The following is a 15017-nucleotide window of genomic DNA, read 5'->3' as shown; positions in this document are numbered from 1 at the left end:
TAGCAGGACTTCAATAAAAATAAAAAGTGGATGCAATGCTCGGTTTAACTGCGTGATCTATCAGGCAACAAACACAGGTGTAAAAAAAGTGTGTTGCATTTCAGTGTTCAAATATTACACAATAAAATGGAGAATACCACAACAGTGAAGCCGTTTGGACTACGTGTTTATTACAGTCTGTTTTCCATGAATTAACTATACAGACTATAGCTTCTGGTAAACGTAAGCGCATTAGTGTTACGCATCGTGTTTATTTATTTGCAATGGGCGGTAGTTGGTATACACAAGGGCGGCGAGATTACAAGGAATTTGAATGAAAATGCATATGTTTTATTCAATATGCATTTCCATATGAATACCCAGAACTCTCTGTAAAGTGATACCCGATCTTTCTTAAGAGCCCAAATCTGCACGCCTCAAACACCAATAGGCTACATCACGCGATTCCTTCGTGGAGACGAAACGTGAGTCTGAAAGAAACGACCATTTAATATCAACAGGCATTGAAACTAACTGGCGAGCTCTCTGATTCTGTGGCACGTAACACCCTGTGATGTCACTGGAATGAAATCTACCCGGGGTCCTAATGTATTCTATTGATTCTGATAAATGCAAGGTCTTCCAATTGAACAATGGATATATTTTCTAAAATAATGATGTTTTCCAAGATTAGTGCCAGTATGGGTGTGTGAAGCATACATTGGCAAAGGACTTGTTAATAAGGACAGTCTTGACTTGGTCTAACTGACACATCAACACACACACAAAAAAACAATCTGCGTCATTATTGGAGGAAATCTTCTAATTTCATCTCAGTTATGACTTTATCAATAAAATACATTTTTGACAGTTATCCTTTTCAAGCTAGTCTATCTTTTCAGAATATTTACAGATATTTACTTTAAAAAAACACACGGCTATGTTTCTTGAAATGTTACTGTTTTAACAGTGATATACAAGCTTGATGTAGTTTGTATTTCAGGTAATTATTTTGCACATTTTCCCTCCTTTGTAACTTTGTAATGCCCTAGAGCAAAATCGCAGTGAGCCTTGCCCATTTTTATATTAAATCTTTGTGTTCAGACCTGCTCAAGTTAGGAAGGACTTTTTTTTTTTATTTTACTTCCATAACGTATATATAGGAAAACAATAAATATCACCAGTATATTAACATTACTTTTTTTTTTTAACTATATTCTCATTTTTTCTTAAAAAACGTATACAATTCTAATATACAGTTAAAAAGATGATGTACAGTTTTTATTTATTTATTTATGTTTAAAATAAGAACTCATTTTTATTTTTTTAATATGTAGTTATAAATATATATATTTTTTTGTCAAAATATATGATCATATTGTCAAAAAAACAAACAAACATCAGCACATAAAAGTCATAAATAAGGGTCCAAGTGAAGGATTTGGGTGTGAAGTCTCAACGGCAGCCACAGCCCTCCACCACCATCTCCTGATAGTTCTTGAGAACCACCTTGTCGTGCTCATCGAGGTACAACATGGAGATTGCACTGAGCTCCGTGGGCACGCAGCATGCCCTGGGGATTTCAGCATTCACTGAGTTCACCAGAGTCTGCACGATGGCGTGGTTGGTGGAGTTCAGGTGGTCCGCCAGGGGGAAGGGGCAATCCCCATGGCAGAAATAAGCCTGGTAGCCAGGGGGCGCCACTATCCAGTCATTCCAGCCCACGTCACTGAAATCCACATACAGTTCGTGTCGCCGGCAGTTCCGGTTTTTCTTGCGGCCCCGCGGCCTGGGGCTGCGTTTGGTCCGCCGGGTCAGCGGGTGGCCCTTGCCATCATGGCTGAAAGTGACCAGCAGGGGGCGTAGCTGCAGCCAATCCTCTGCGGCGCCTGGGTGCAGCGAGCGGCTGATGCGCACATGCTGGCCCTGCTGCGTGGGGGTGCTGTTGAGGTGCAGCACCTCCAGGGCCAGGCCGTGGTTGGGCAGTCTGTCTCGTGTCCAGCGCAGGACCGCGGGGCTCACGTCGAAGCTCTCCCAGCGCGTGGCATTGTGGTGGACCAGCCGCGTGTCCAGGAGCCGTGTGATGAGCTGCCCAGTGCCCGTCTGGGGGGGCTTGAGGACCTCGTAGACGTTGATTCGGTGGAAGCCCCCTTCCTCTCCGCCCAGCCCGGCCCCCTCGATCTGCTGGCAGTACAGCCGGAGTTCTGCTGATGATAGAACCTCGTCCTCTGGGATGCTGCTCAGGTTGAAGAGGAAGCGCAGTGGAGCCGGCGAATCCAACACACGCTCCAGGTGCTCTGTGTGAGGGGGCAAGGAGAGATCAGTCCAGGGTTCAACAGCAACAAACAGGCACATTCTCTGTACACTAATAGTGCAGTTACTACATTTGCAACACATGCATGCTAAATAAGACCTATGAAATGAATAACAAAATAAAATAAATAATAAAACTAATAATATATTAAAAAGGAAGCAACTTTAGCCCCAATCTTAGTGCATGCATCTGATGCAGCGAAGATTCCAAACACAGCATTTTAACCCCTTCAGAACCAGCAGCCTTTTTGGTGTGCCGTTGAAAATCGTTATATCAGCTATACAATGGAAAAACTGTAGCCGCTTATGTATTTTTAAAGTTTTTTTTTTTAAACCATATATTTGAAGCCAGCTCGCATAATATAAATTACATGTTTGACGGCTAAATTTATATTCCATGTGCAGCAGCTGCTAGCATTTACAGAACACCAACCCAAGCACCATAACCCTAATCCCATCCTTAAAGATAAAGAAACATATGGAGCTGAGTTTACCTCCCATAACCTTCAGAAAAACCTCAGACTGTAAAATAAATTACACAGCACCGTTTTTTTAAAAAGAAAACAAAACTTGACGGCACAACATTCAATAAATAACTCCAGCATGTCGCAGTTTATTTTCCCAGTTCTGTTACATTAAGTTAATCTTTTGTTTGCTTACTTTGCACTGGGGCAAAAGCTCAACAGTTTATGTCTGCAGTAAGTGAATGGTGTTTCACACTGCAGCATGACTGCATATTGACTGTTGAACTATTTTAAAGGCAGTTGTGATTCACATGCACAGTTACAGATTTTAGTTTTCATAACCTTGACACAAAGTATCTTAATTATCTTAGTAGTGGCAGTGCACTACTAAGATAATTACTACTTTATATACCCCATAACTGTGTGCATAGTCACAGACACTCTTGTTTTTTTTCTGATTGGTTAAAAGAGAAATTTAAACAGCAACCTGCCCAACACTTGAACCGACACAGTGAGCATCATAGCAATCGGGCCATATCAACAGCTGTCAACTCTGCTTTGTTACTTTCTGAACTGGACCCTATTGTTTGACAATAACTAGTGTGCTTCTTGTATGCACTGACGTGTTCTTGTTCAAATGAAAGGGGCATTAAATGGGTTTGACAGCCCATGTTATATTTTCCCCCACAGGTTTAAGTGTCATCTGCATGCCATGTCATAACCCCACTATTTTACACTAAATTACTTTTTTATTTGGATTCCCTTTATGTTGTTGTTAGTTGTAAATTTAACAATGGTCTAATTTTCCAGTGCATTCCTTTTAGCCAAGAACAGATTACTTCTATTAAATCAACACCTCGACAGGATACTCCCTTTATAAACCGCAGTCCGTTGTGAATAGGATTTTAAGCGTGATTTTATTTTACATAGTCAAAAGGTTTCCCAGCGAAATGATAATATTTGCTCTTAACCCAAAACATTTTCATTGTAAATCTGAGCCACTTGGGAGATTTGGATCCTGCTCAACAAGGAAGGGTGGTCTGCCTGCATTTCTAGACACTCTCCTATCTGTTAGACACACTCCATTAAAACTAATGCACAGGCCTTTCCCCCAGGAGAAATCGCATGGTGCTCTCGCTCTCCCTCTCTGCCGACCTTGTCCCCAAACTACACTTTGTGTTCTAATGCCTAGACACAACAGACTTCGCTTTTTCCCCAGACAAATAAATACATGCATTTATTAAACAGCACTGAAAACAATCTTGTTAATAGCTTACCATCTCACTGCGTTGGTGATGTGCAGCAGTATGACTTTAAAAATAATGACCAGAGTGCCTAAATATTACACCAGATCATGTTTTAAAACCTAAACGTCACCATAACAACGAGGGTAGCTTTACCTGGGACAGGTAAACAGTTGCGCAGCGACCTGGCTCAGCTTACAAAGCTGTTCTGACGCTGGGCTGCAGCGTTCCACAGTGTTTGTGTTTACAAGTAACCACTGCTGTTCATTGTACACCATTACAAAAGGGAACACTTCTATGGGGGTGGTTTGAAAGCATTTCGCCATGGTTTCTCCGGATCAGATAATGGTATGGTTACATTCTAAGTACTCCGCGTTATTAATAATAATAATGCCAGCATATCTATTCATCCAAACACACAATTCCATCGTTCAGTTTGGTATCTAAAACAAATACCACACCGGCACATTATTATTATTATTTTCTATTATATAAAACAATCTAGACCCCGGCTGAATTATACAGTAACTGCACGACTCTAAATACGATCTAATCGACTTTCTCTATACTTGTCAGTCTAAAGATTTAATCGCACTGGGGTCAGACCTCCTCTGTCATTAACATACAATGACCACACACAGAAATGTGCTTGAAGAATATATACAACTGGTGCAATAAAATTAATAAGCCCAAACCAGCAGGCATTCAATTGTCGATCAAGTTGATATAAAAAGCATCGGTAGGTATGCTGCACTGTATGCATTTCTTTACCACATTAGAATTAAGCTATGGATTTTGCATTTTATTCAGGAGCGATCAAACCAAAGCGGCATGTTTAAAGTGAGCCCGCAAAGCTCGGGCAGTGGAGTGCCGTCCTAACAGCACGAGGCGTGACGCAAGCCACACAGGCATGCAATAATACCAATATAAAGTGAACACAGACGTATGCGCTACATAGCGGCGGGGGAACACAAGACAGCAATCCAAATGTAATAATTTATTCACAAACACATGATTTACCAACGACATATCCACACGCGGATTATTACATTCTTAACATCAAGACCATTTTGAAAGTGTGACCGATTGCGGATGTAGGCTATACGGTACACAGCACCTTAGCCTTTTTTTTTCATAATCGTTAATTTTGAAATATTACCTTCGTGGTGGAATCCTCTCACTGTGTTTGCTCGGCTGGCAGACTTCTCTGGATACTCGAACGGCGTGTCGTGTTCTCCAGCCTCCTCCGTCTCTCCAGACTGAAAACGATAGAGATCCAGCATATACCGGGGCACGACGGCTGAGTGGCTGGGCCTGGGCCGTCTCTGCAGGCCAAACATGTGCAACAAAGTAGCCTCGAAGTCCTGTAATAGTTCATGGCTTTGCCCAGAGCGACTACCCTGCAGCTCTGACGCTTTTTTTTTGCCTTCCTCCGGTATTAGACTAGCATGGCTGCTTTCTCCTAGTAGGACTTGGCATAATAGAATTACCATCAGCATTCGATTACCAGGAATCATGGTGTCTCTGGGTGAGGTCGAGAGAGGGAGAGAAAGATAGGAGAGTCTCGATTAAAACCATTTAATCTTCCCTAAAGCCCAAAACATCTTCCCAGTAATACAGCAGAGATACGATTCCCTCTAAAAACGTCTTGGCTTGGCAATAATTACTTGGTCCAACTTGTTTACAGTTAAATAGCCCATAATCAGATAGCTCCCATCCTGTTAGCCTTTTTGGTCTCTGCTTACTATCTTAGTAATTATCTCAGGCTGGTTTCTCAAAGACTAAACTGCTGGGGTTTTTTGTTTGTTTGTTTGTTTTTAAAATCTGTTTAAAATGGAATTCAAAGGCCCTCATAAATCCTCCCTCCCATCCCGCCCCGGTGATCAAAACTGAAGTGGGAATAAAATGTTCAGGAGGGCAGGCAGAGGTTGAAAACGTGTCTGTGAACTGCATCAAACAGGAATGCTGCGTCTGTCTGAGCGTATCCCCTTGATCTACCGTGTAGATCGGATCCCAAACGGTTGAAATGCTTTCCAGCACCATCCTGTATTTAATGTATTTGCATTTTTTTTACTGTTTGTATTTAAGGGACTATGCCCTGTATTTCACTGTATTTAAAATATTATGCATTGTTCCTCACTATCTTGTAAAGCGCTTTGTGATATGGTGGTCCACTATGAAAGGCGCTATATAAAATAAATATTGATTGATTGATCAAGTAACTCAACAATAACTATTGATTGATCAAGTAACTCAACAACAACAATAATAATAATAATAATAATAATAATAATAATAATAATAATGTATTGCCTAACCTTGATTTAATAGGAGTCTGTGAATACAAACATGAAAAATACAGATTACTCACAGACAGGAAATAGAGCATGTGAAAACAGTCCATGTTTCTCGGCAGCCAAAGTTGGACACGTTTCTTGAGGAAAGATTAGGTGCTGTCGAAGGGTTGCTGGAGAGCGCTGGAGCAAACCTGTTCCTGCATGAAACCAAAATGTGAATAGAATGAGATCTCTCAGAGAGACGAGGGCACTGTCATCTTCCCAGACACAGTCTTAAAATCACAACTCATTCCCACCAGCAGCGCCCTCCGCTCCCGTCAGTGCGGTGCGGTACTGAAAACAGATTGTGCGCATCGGCAGGGTGATCTATTGTTCAAGGCGTTTCACCGGCTCTTCCAGGTTAAGAGGCGGTTTACAGTACCTCTGCAGCCGCTTTTTAAGGTAGAATTATTCGTGCCTAATACATTATAGTGCAAACAAACTGTACATTTTCAGCTCACTAATTATTTATACATGCTGTTAAAAAATAGTTTAAAAAATGTTGACTGTCTTAGACATTTTTTTTTTCTTCAAAGTATGAGACTGAGAAGTTCCGTGTTATGTGCGCTTTGCACCCGCCCTTCGTTTGCAAGGTAATTGTCCCATTCTCCCCCTGCTTATGCTATGTATTCATACAGGTATCCCTTTTTACAGTGCTTGTCTGGGATTTACCTGCTCTGCGCTATGCTTGTACTGCTTGATGCAGATTTTCAGATTTCTGCTATTGGCTTCACGACACTCCTTATGTCAAAGGTCAATTAAGTACGTTTACATTCAAATCTCTGCACGCAATTGAGCCTTTTACTGAAATATGCGGAGTAGTTAGTACTCGGGGCGAGATTGTAAGCGAGCCTGCAGCCAGGTAGCTTACAACAACAAACTCAGGTGTATGGCTGTGTATAATGTGTCTTTAACGGCTTGAGATCAGGGAAGGAATTCTTCAAAGCCCGGCCTCCTGGCTAGAACTGCGCTGTGGTCAAACACTTAAGGAAGGGGGGGGGGGGGCCTTCCTGGATAAAGCTTTATATGTAATATTAACCCAACTTTGTTTCGGTCTTGGAAGTTCATCTGTACCCACGTGCTTTACTGGGCAGAATGATCTAGCGCAGTATATGTAGTTAATGACGGACTAAAGGGTGCGTAGGCTACTGGATTGCAATTCTGTGACAATCACATGCAATATACTTTGAGCAGATTTGTGTATTCTCAAGATGCATGTTTTCATTACTTCCCCCAGCACGTCTAATAAATCATATATAAATGTATATTTTTTTAACATATCAGCATTTTAGACTATTCACAAAAGGTTAGACTACTACATTATACAATGCAAACAGGTGCTAAACTAAAGCGTGTGCAGAAAACAACCCAGCGCGAGACAATCCCTGGAACGGTAATATCAGACGGAACGTCACAGTGCCTGTACCTTAAAGATACTCAGCTATAGCTGCCACCCTCGCATCACAAACACGACTGTATCGGAGGATATTAGGCAGCTATTGCTTTAACTTACCACAGACTAAATGGCCCATTTTAGAATGTGCTGTTTTACCGAAGCCTTGTTATACAGGCAATGAAGAATAATATGAAGGATGTGCCATCATCCCAATGTAATGGGCTTTTATCATTTATCATGGTCAATGCAATATGCAAACATTTAGCAACAGATCGTGATATTTACCCCAAAGTGAAATTTACACAATTTTTGTGAAAGCAAAGCTATTAACAAGCAACCTTTTTAACTTATTGACTTAAATGTATGCTTGAATTAGATTTGTAATTTTAACACGATTAATGTCTGATGTTGTAAATTGCACTGTGTGCAACGACCTGGTCCTTGGGGTTAGTAGATTTTGAGTAAATATACTCACTTGTATTAATTTCAATATTATTAATCTTCTTTGCTTTTGTATTTCAACTTAAATGTAATGTTCTGTTTTGCTCAGTGATGTTGTGCTGAGAAAACTGATTCATGACGTCACACTACAAAATACATTATGACATCACAAAGAGAGTTCTAGAGTATGGACAGGCAGTCTTGAAAGAAAAGTCTTGTTGCACCACTTTTTTTCTAAAAATATTACAACCCTTTTTCACATGAGCAATTTACAAAAAAGCTAAATAAATCTGTCCTTTATCTCAAACAATATTTATCTGGGAGTTTATTGGACTCAACTTGTTCACATTCCGTAGCCACCAAGCAATTCAACACAACACTTTTTGTCTGGGACTCTAGAACATATCAGAATTGTTGGGGTTCATAGTTAAAAGAATTGCCACACATACTAAAATCTCCATGATTTTGAAGCCCATAATCATTTGATCCCTCACAAGCACTGACCAAGCAGGCATATTGCAATCTTGCTAGCTAGTGCTCACTACCTTGGGGTCCATTCCCTGTTGGCAATAGTTCTTGAATTGCACCCCCTACATGTCAATCACTTGCTGGAGCACCGCCCACACGTTTAATCAGGCCCCGCCCATTCATTGTTGGCACTAGATATATTGAGCTCTAAATAACCATTCCACACTGCTTCACACACACACAGGGGCAGGGAATATGAACTGTGTTAGCCAGGCTGTGTTTAGAATCCATCCACAACAGCGTAACCAGGATTGTAGCAGATTTAAAGGGTCTTTATTACCCACCTGGGACACGCAAGACTTATGTAGCAAATTCTACTCTAACTCGGGTAATCCCTTGGGCACCATTTCTAAAACTATTACAAGAAGGCGATTTGTTATTCGGACAAGGATAGAAGATTTGTACTGAAACATGGTATTCATTTTCACACCTGAAACACACACACTCAGACACACAGTATCAAATACACCACATTTATTTTGCTTCTGTGGGTTAAAAACTGAGATGTAAAGTAAGCACTGAAAAAAACAGGCTCTGTCAATAAACTGGGTTACCTGATTAAATCATAAAAAGTTTTCTCAAGAAAACATCCTTTCAGATACTCTCTTTGTTGTTGCTGCAGAGCCAACACTGCATCTTGTTTGAATTACTGTTTATGTGGTCGCCTCATTAATCTCACAGACAACAAACACCGATTACAACGGAAGCCACTCGCCTTGCAAATACAAGCATATGTACTGCCAGTGCCAGTTCTCTTCTTAACTGCATAACCTTATGGATCTGTATACAAAGCGCTTCTAATACAATACAGATCACAATACAGATCACACAGTTACGAATACTATTTCACATGTTGTCTTGTCCCCCTCATCGAATTGTGAATGCGCTGTGAATACACAGCAAATACATTATTAATTAATGAACAATAATTACAAAAAAGTGTCCCCAAACTTCCTTAAAACTTTAATTTTGTTATTACAACTGTAGTTGCATAGTAACTACGAACCCACCTGTGTAATGAAGTACAATAAGAGACACAGGACAAAATGTAACCTTACAATTTGCAGTTGCTGGGTTACTCCACCCAGGCTTGTTGTGTTATTCCTTAGTTGTCATCCATACTGTAAAAATGTAAATGAATAAAATAACTACCCCACTCGTAGAAAAAAATCCTATAGCTCACTCCTGTATCTTTAGATTTCTATCATTTACAGATCTGTAAAACTGGCGAGAAATGTCATTACTGTAATGTTCTTTAGATTTCAGTAGTTTTATTTTTAAGGGAAGGGTGTGAAAAAATCATCACACTTGTGGCTAAATCGCAGTACTTCTAACACCATTCACACCCCATGCAAGCACGAGTATGTGTTACACATCAATAACAATTTTCGTTTGGCACCAGCATTGGTTAACTGGACAATCTGAATTGCACTCTGAGGATGAGCTCCATTAGTGTGTTAATAACCTCAGAATACCATCTATCCCTGCCTTGGTCATCTGATCATAAATCATAACTCAAACCTTACAGGACACAGTTTAAATGCTTAATACGGATACAGATACAATGCCAAACTTGAATACATTTTCTTTTATATATTTATATTTTTTTAAAGTTACAAAACTACGCAGGGTAACATTGCTTTAATTGCAAGCTACCATTTGATTTGAAGAGTATTAAACAATTAACTGTTTGCATGTGATGTGATATTTTGACCTCGAGGGTCTTGCGTATACCCCGTACAGAAAATTAAAGAATCCATTAACAATCCGATCACTGCTTTTTTTTATTTATTTATTTATTTTAATCAAGGGTAATATCGATATTTCTTTAAGAAAATTCCTTTTTTGTATACTTGAAAACGAAGCCTATAAGTACAAATCTCTCACTCTCCTTATTTTTTCTGCAGACAGTCCATTTGTTTTTTTATTTGTTACCTTTAGCTATACCGCGTACAAAAGGAAACAAACAACGTATTTCTGGTTTGGCACTGTCACACACGGCCCGGATGATTTACAAAGTATTGTTTCGGTGCTCTCAGTAACTGCTTCAGCTGCAAACTGCGTAACATATCTTTCTTTATATATTCTTTTTTTTTTTTTTTAGATTCTTGAGGCACTGAATTGAAGCCAGAGCACAACCGTGTCTGTTTTACACTTAGCGGGGAGGCCAGTTTAGTAAATTAAGAACAGCAACCCTTTCTCCGCGGACGATCTTAGTGCCAGAATCGCCCTCCCCGGACCCGCTGGAATTAAAGCTTTGTGTAAACCACCCGATGCTTTCTGTTTATAACTTCTGGATTTAAGATCGCAAAAAACTGAATTTGAAACACTGCACACAAAGAAACATACATCCAGTACACTGTCGTTGATGAATGGCATTCTCCTATCTATCTATCTATCTATCTATCTATCTATCTATCCATCTATCCATCTATCTATCTATCTATCTATCTATCTATCTGTCTGTCTGTCTGTCTGTCTGTCTGTCTGTCTGTCTGTCTCATTCTGTCCAATTAAAAAACATAATTTAGGGTTTTGGTGCACTGTTTCATAACATCGCATATAAAAAACAACACCAATTTAATCGAGATTACAAGTAGATAATCTTATGCCGAGGCACCTCATCGTTCAGAGCTCATAAACAACAGCACGTTGAACACCTGTGTGCAGCCGAGGTCTCATCCTAAAACAGCATAAGGATACTGTTTGCGTACGCTTTTGTTTAATACGGGTAGCCTACCCTCTTCAAACAGACATTCACATCTCTCGATTTAGGTCAAAATGAAAAGCACGGTCCTTGATATATCAGTCACTGGGCATGTACCTTTTCAGATCATCTTTCTTAACATTACGTGTCAGCAAGCTTAAGAAACGCCACCCTGCAGATGAGGATGCGGCTTTGAGTAAAACCCGGAGAGGCCGCAGGTAAACGCACGGCAGTAAGGTTACACACCTGGGCTGGGGCACACTAGGCAGGTGAGCAGATAGCTCCCCGGTGTCTCAACGCACTGTCAGATACGAGACGCCATTGAGTCCTCGCCGACCCGGCCACTATATATAACCCATTGGTGCAGCCTCTGCGAAAAACCGTGTGTACTTCATATGAGCAATAGGAAATTAAGGTTCAGACAAATGTATGAAATGTAATAAGTATATGTTTTAACTTTAAATAAAATCGCGTTGGGGTCAGTTATTATTATTATGTTAGGTTGTTTGTTAATGAAGTCAACTCTAACCCCCACACAGCGAAGCACACATATTACTCACTCTGAATAGTAAAGGTTGCCTATTCTGAATAAGTTTCACCGAGTCATCTTATTAGTATTATTATTTTAAATAAAACGAAAATTACGAGAAGCACCCGAATGAAACATTCACTTGAAACAACATACAGATTAATTAAATATTAAATAACGGTATACTTAGTCTACAAAAAAAAGGTATTTTTAAAAGTGTCTAAGTGGAAACTAATTCAAATAAACGTTCACATACAATCCCAATACACAACGAATCCAACACCAATTTAAGTAGAAAACTCGCTCTTACCATTGGAGAGAAGTCCAGGTATTATCCTCAGCTAAACGTTTTAAGAAAACTAAAAGCAATAATATTTACAGGAAAAAAAAACAACAAAGCCCACAATGACGTTTCAAGCCCGAAGGATGCAGCCCATAATAAGAATCGAACATGCCAGCAAATTGAACGAAACAACTCCTTTAATTCCTCAAAAAGAGAGCGGTTGATGGAGCCAGCGGAGCGAGTGAGTGGTCTACCTTTCCATTAGCAGTAAGAACTGTACCCTGCGCACCAGCGACTCGCTGACTGCTCTCGCAGCGCCTGCTACGCTCGAGCTTTATGCGTCCGCCCAATTTAGACAATTTGGAGGAATGCTTTTCTTCTTGTTACGTCACTGCTGTAGCACATTCATAAAAAAACCTAGCCCCCTCCTTCCTTCTCTCTCTCTCTCTCTCTCTCTCTCTCTCTCTCTCTCTCTCTCTCTCTCTCTCTCTCTCTCTCATGAAGCAAGCGCATTCTTTTTTTTAAATCAAGGTGGTACTAGGATTAAAATAAACTTTTTTTTTTAATCGTTTCCCTTTATGATAGTTAACTAAAACGTGTTTTGCTTACGTTATGGGGTGTTCAGACTTGGACCTGAACTGTACATGTATCGGAACGGACATGTGACTTTTCCAGTACTTGGGCATAAACAGGTAAAGTCGGCAAAAGTCACTGGTATACCCACCTATCTACATACCTTTTTGGAAACATTGCATATGACGTAGGGAAGCTCCTGGAGTCTGCGTGGCTGGTCGAGCACAGCACAACAAGAATAGACTCAATGTACACGTCTATGCGTGAAATGATACTGTCCCAGTCGACAAGTGCCCCCATCACTGGCAAAACCAAGTGCTTTATGCATAGAACGCAGCGTCTAGAATTGTGAGGTGGCTTTTACCTGCACACTGGATATTGACTAGGATACAGTGTGTAACGCCCTCTCACGTTTTGATGACTCCCTCCATGTCTGGGCACTCCCTCCAGAGACTGCACCTCAGCAGCTGTGGGGGAGCCTGTAGCTGATCCCGGTGCACCTCCCTCTGGTCTACCAGCACAAGGGGGCGCTTATGACCACTCCTACACAGGTCAAAGACAGCACTGACAACCTTACATACAGCCAAGAAATAAAACCCTGTTTAAAGCCAATAAGTACATCACTGCTATTCCATTCTATTCTTTTATGTAAATGACATGCATTGTTAAAGGATCAAGCCTTTATCTTCTACCCTGACACTATTTGCTTAAGTGTTGTGTTTCCGTGGAAACTATTATCCGATAGCTGCCCAGTGTATCATCTTCAGCTCTGTTGCCTGAACTGAGAGAGAACACAGAAACAGGTATTGAGTTAATCTGGACACCTGGCCAGTCGGAACTCCCCATATGGCAAAAGGGGCAGATTTTCTTAGTTCTTGATCCAATGCAAAGTTTGTTCCACACATTTTATTTTCTATATAGTGTACTTTCTGGTCAGTTTTAGAGTTCATGCATGCACCTAATATTTTGGGATTATTATAACCCTGCTAGTTTGTTTTTCCTTTTACATAGACCACATTCTTATAAAAACTGGTTACCTAACAGATATTTTAGGGTTCTCCTTAGCAGGATTATTGAGTTCAAATGTAATTAAATCTAGCCTTGATAAAGCTGACCCGATGCCTCTGCTAAACTGGTCACAACGTGCAAAGTGGCTGCAAAGAAAACTAAAGGGCTGGATCTTGCCGGTTTTCAGCCCACGGTCACATGATGGGCCTGTGAAAAGCTCCATGAAGATGGATTACAGTGAGTCTGAGCTGTGATTTAAACAGGAAAAGCTCACAGGATCCTTAACACAGCTTGGCTTGGCTGGGCATTTCTGTTGTTTATTTACTTTGGTTCTGTATTTATTAAGGAATACACTGTAACCTCAATGTAACATCAACATACTGCTCAGGGGTTAACAGGAAACTACTGCTGTCAGCACACTGTAACTTAGACTAGACTGCAGCTGCAACTCTGCCCACTGAGCTGCTCAAACCCACTGCTCTCTGGTCCATTACTATCTGAGTGACTGAGTGACCCGGCTTTTTAATTTGACTGCTTTTGAGATGGATTAGCACAACAACTAAATATTGTACAGATCAGTATCTAATTGCGGGGGGGTGGGAAGTGGGGGGGTCATTAGTTTTCAGTCATTAGTGCTACTAATTGATCCTGTTGTACAGATAAACAATTGGTCCTGTAAATGCAGGGAAAACAAACTGTAAATGCTACCAAACTGATAACAAGACATAAACTGTGTACAGCAAATTAGCTTTCTAGTTAAATATTGTGTTATTTTAGGAGGTGCAATACTTAAGCATTTGATCTTAGTAAAAACTGTCCAACCATGTGTTAAAATACCCAGGTCCAAAGTTATCATGCCAGGACTCTTCAGACATGTTTAGAGAAGGGCAGGAAACACACAGGCAACAATTAAAGAAACAAGCTGAATGTGACAGGTCATTCTCACCACCAAGCTGCTTACATCCAAACTGTTTTCTTGAACTCTTCACATGAGTCTGTTACAACTAGCTGTTCAGAAAGTTGCTTGTGTTGTTTCATGGGCTCCTGGGTTAAGGATGTGTGTGTTCTTGTATTATAATTTAGTCAGGACACAGGGATGACCCCGCCACATACACACACATACCCTGCCACAGGTGATCTTGGGAATGAAACGCTGTAATGGAATCTTTATCTCTTTCTGAACTGTGTGTTTGCAGTAAGGTTTACTGGCTGTTTG

General features: G+C 40.5%; 1 protein-coding gene across 1 annotated transcript; it reads right to left on the bottom strand.

Moving 5' to 3' along the window:
* Positions 1-784: 784 nt before the first annotated feature.
* LOC117395489 (bone morphogenetic protein 4-like) lies at positions 785-12557 on the bottom strand. The gene is made up of 4 exons (XM_033994461.3): positions 12248-12557; positions 6372-6494; positions 5160-5524; positions 785-2276 (listed from the first exon to the last, which is right to left on the bottom strand). The coding sequence occupies exons 3-4, from the start codon at positions 5515-5517 to the stop codon at positions 1435-1437; spliced, it is 1200 nt and encodes a 399-aa protein (XP_033850352.3). The 5' UTR covers positions 5518-5524; positions 6372-6494; positions 12248-12557; the 3' UTR covers positions 785-1434.
* Positions 12558-15017: the final 2460 nt, after the last annotated feature.

This window comes from Acipenser ruthenus, chromosome 18, assembly GCF_902713425.1.
Source record: "Acipenser ruthenus chromosome 18, fAciRut3.2 maternal haplotype, whole genome shotgun sequence".
Lineage (NCBI taxonomy): Eukaryota > Metazoa > Chordata > Actinopteri > Acipenseriformes > Acipenseridae > Acipenser > Acipenser ruthenus.
The sequence above is the reverse complement of the archived record's forward strand: the minus strand, read 5'-3'. Positions and strand labels throughout refer to the sequence as shown.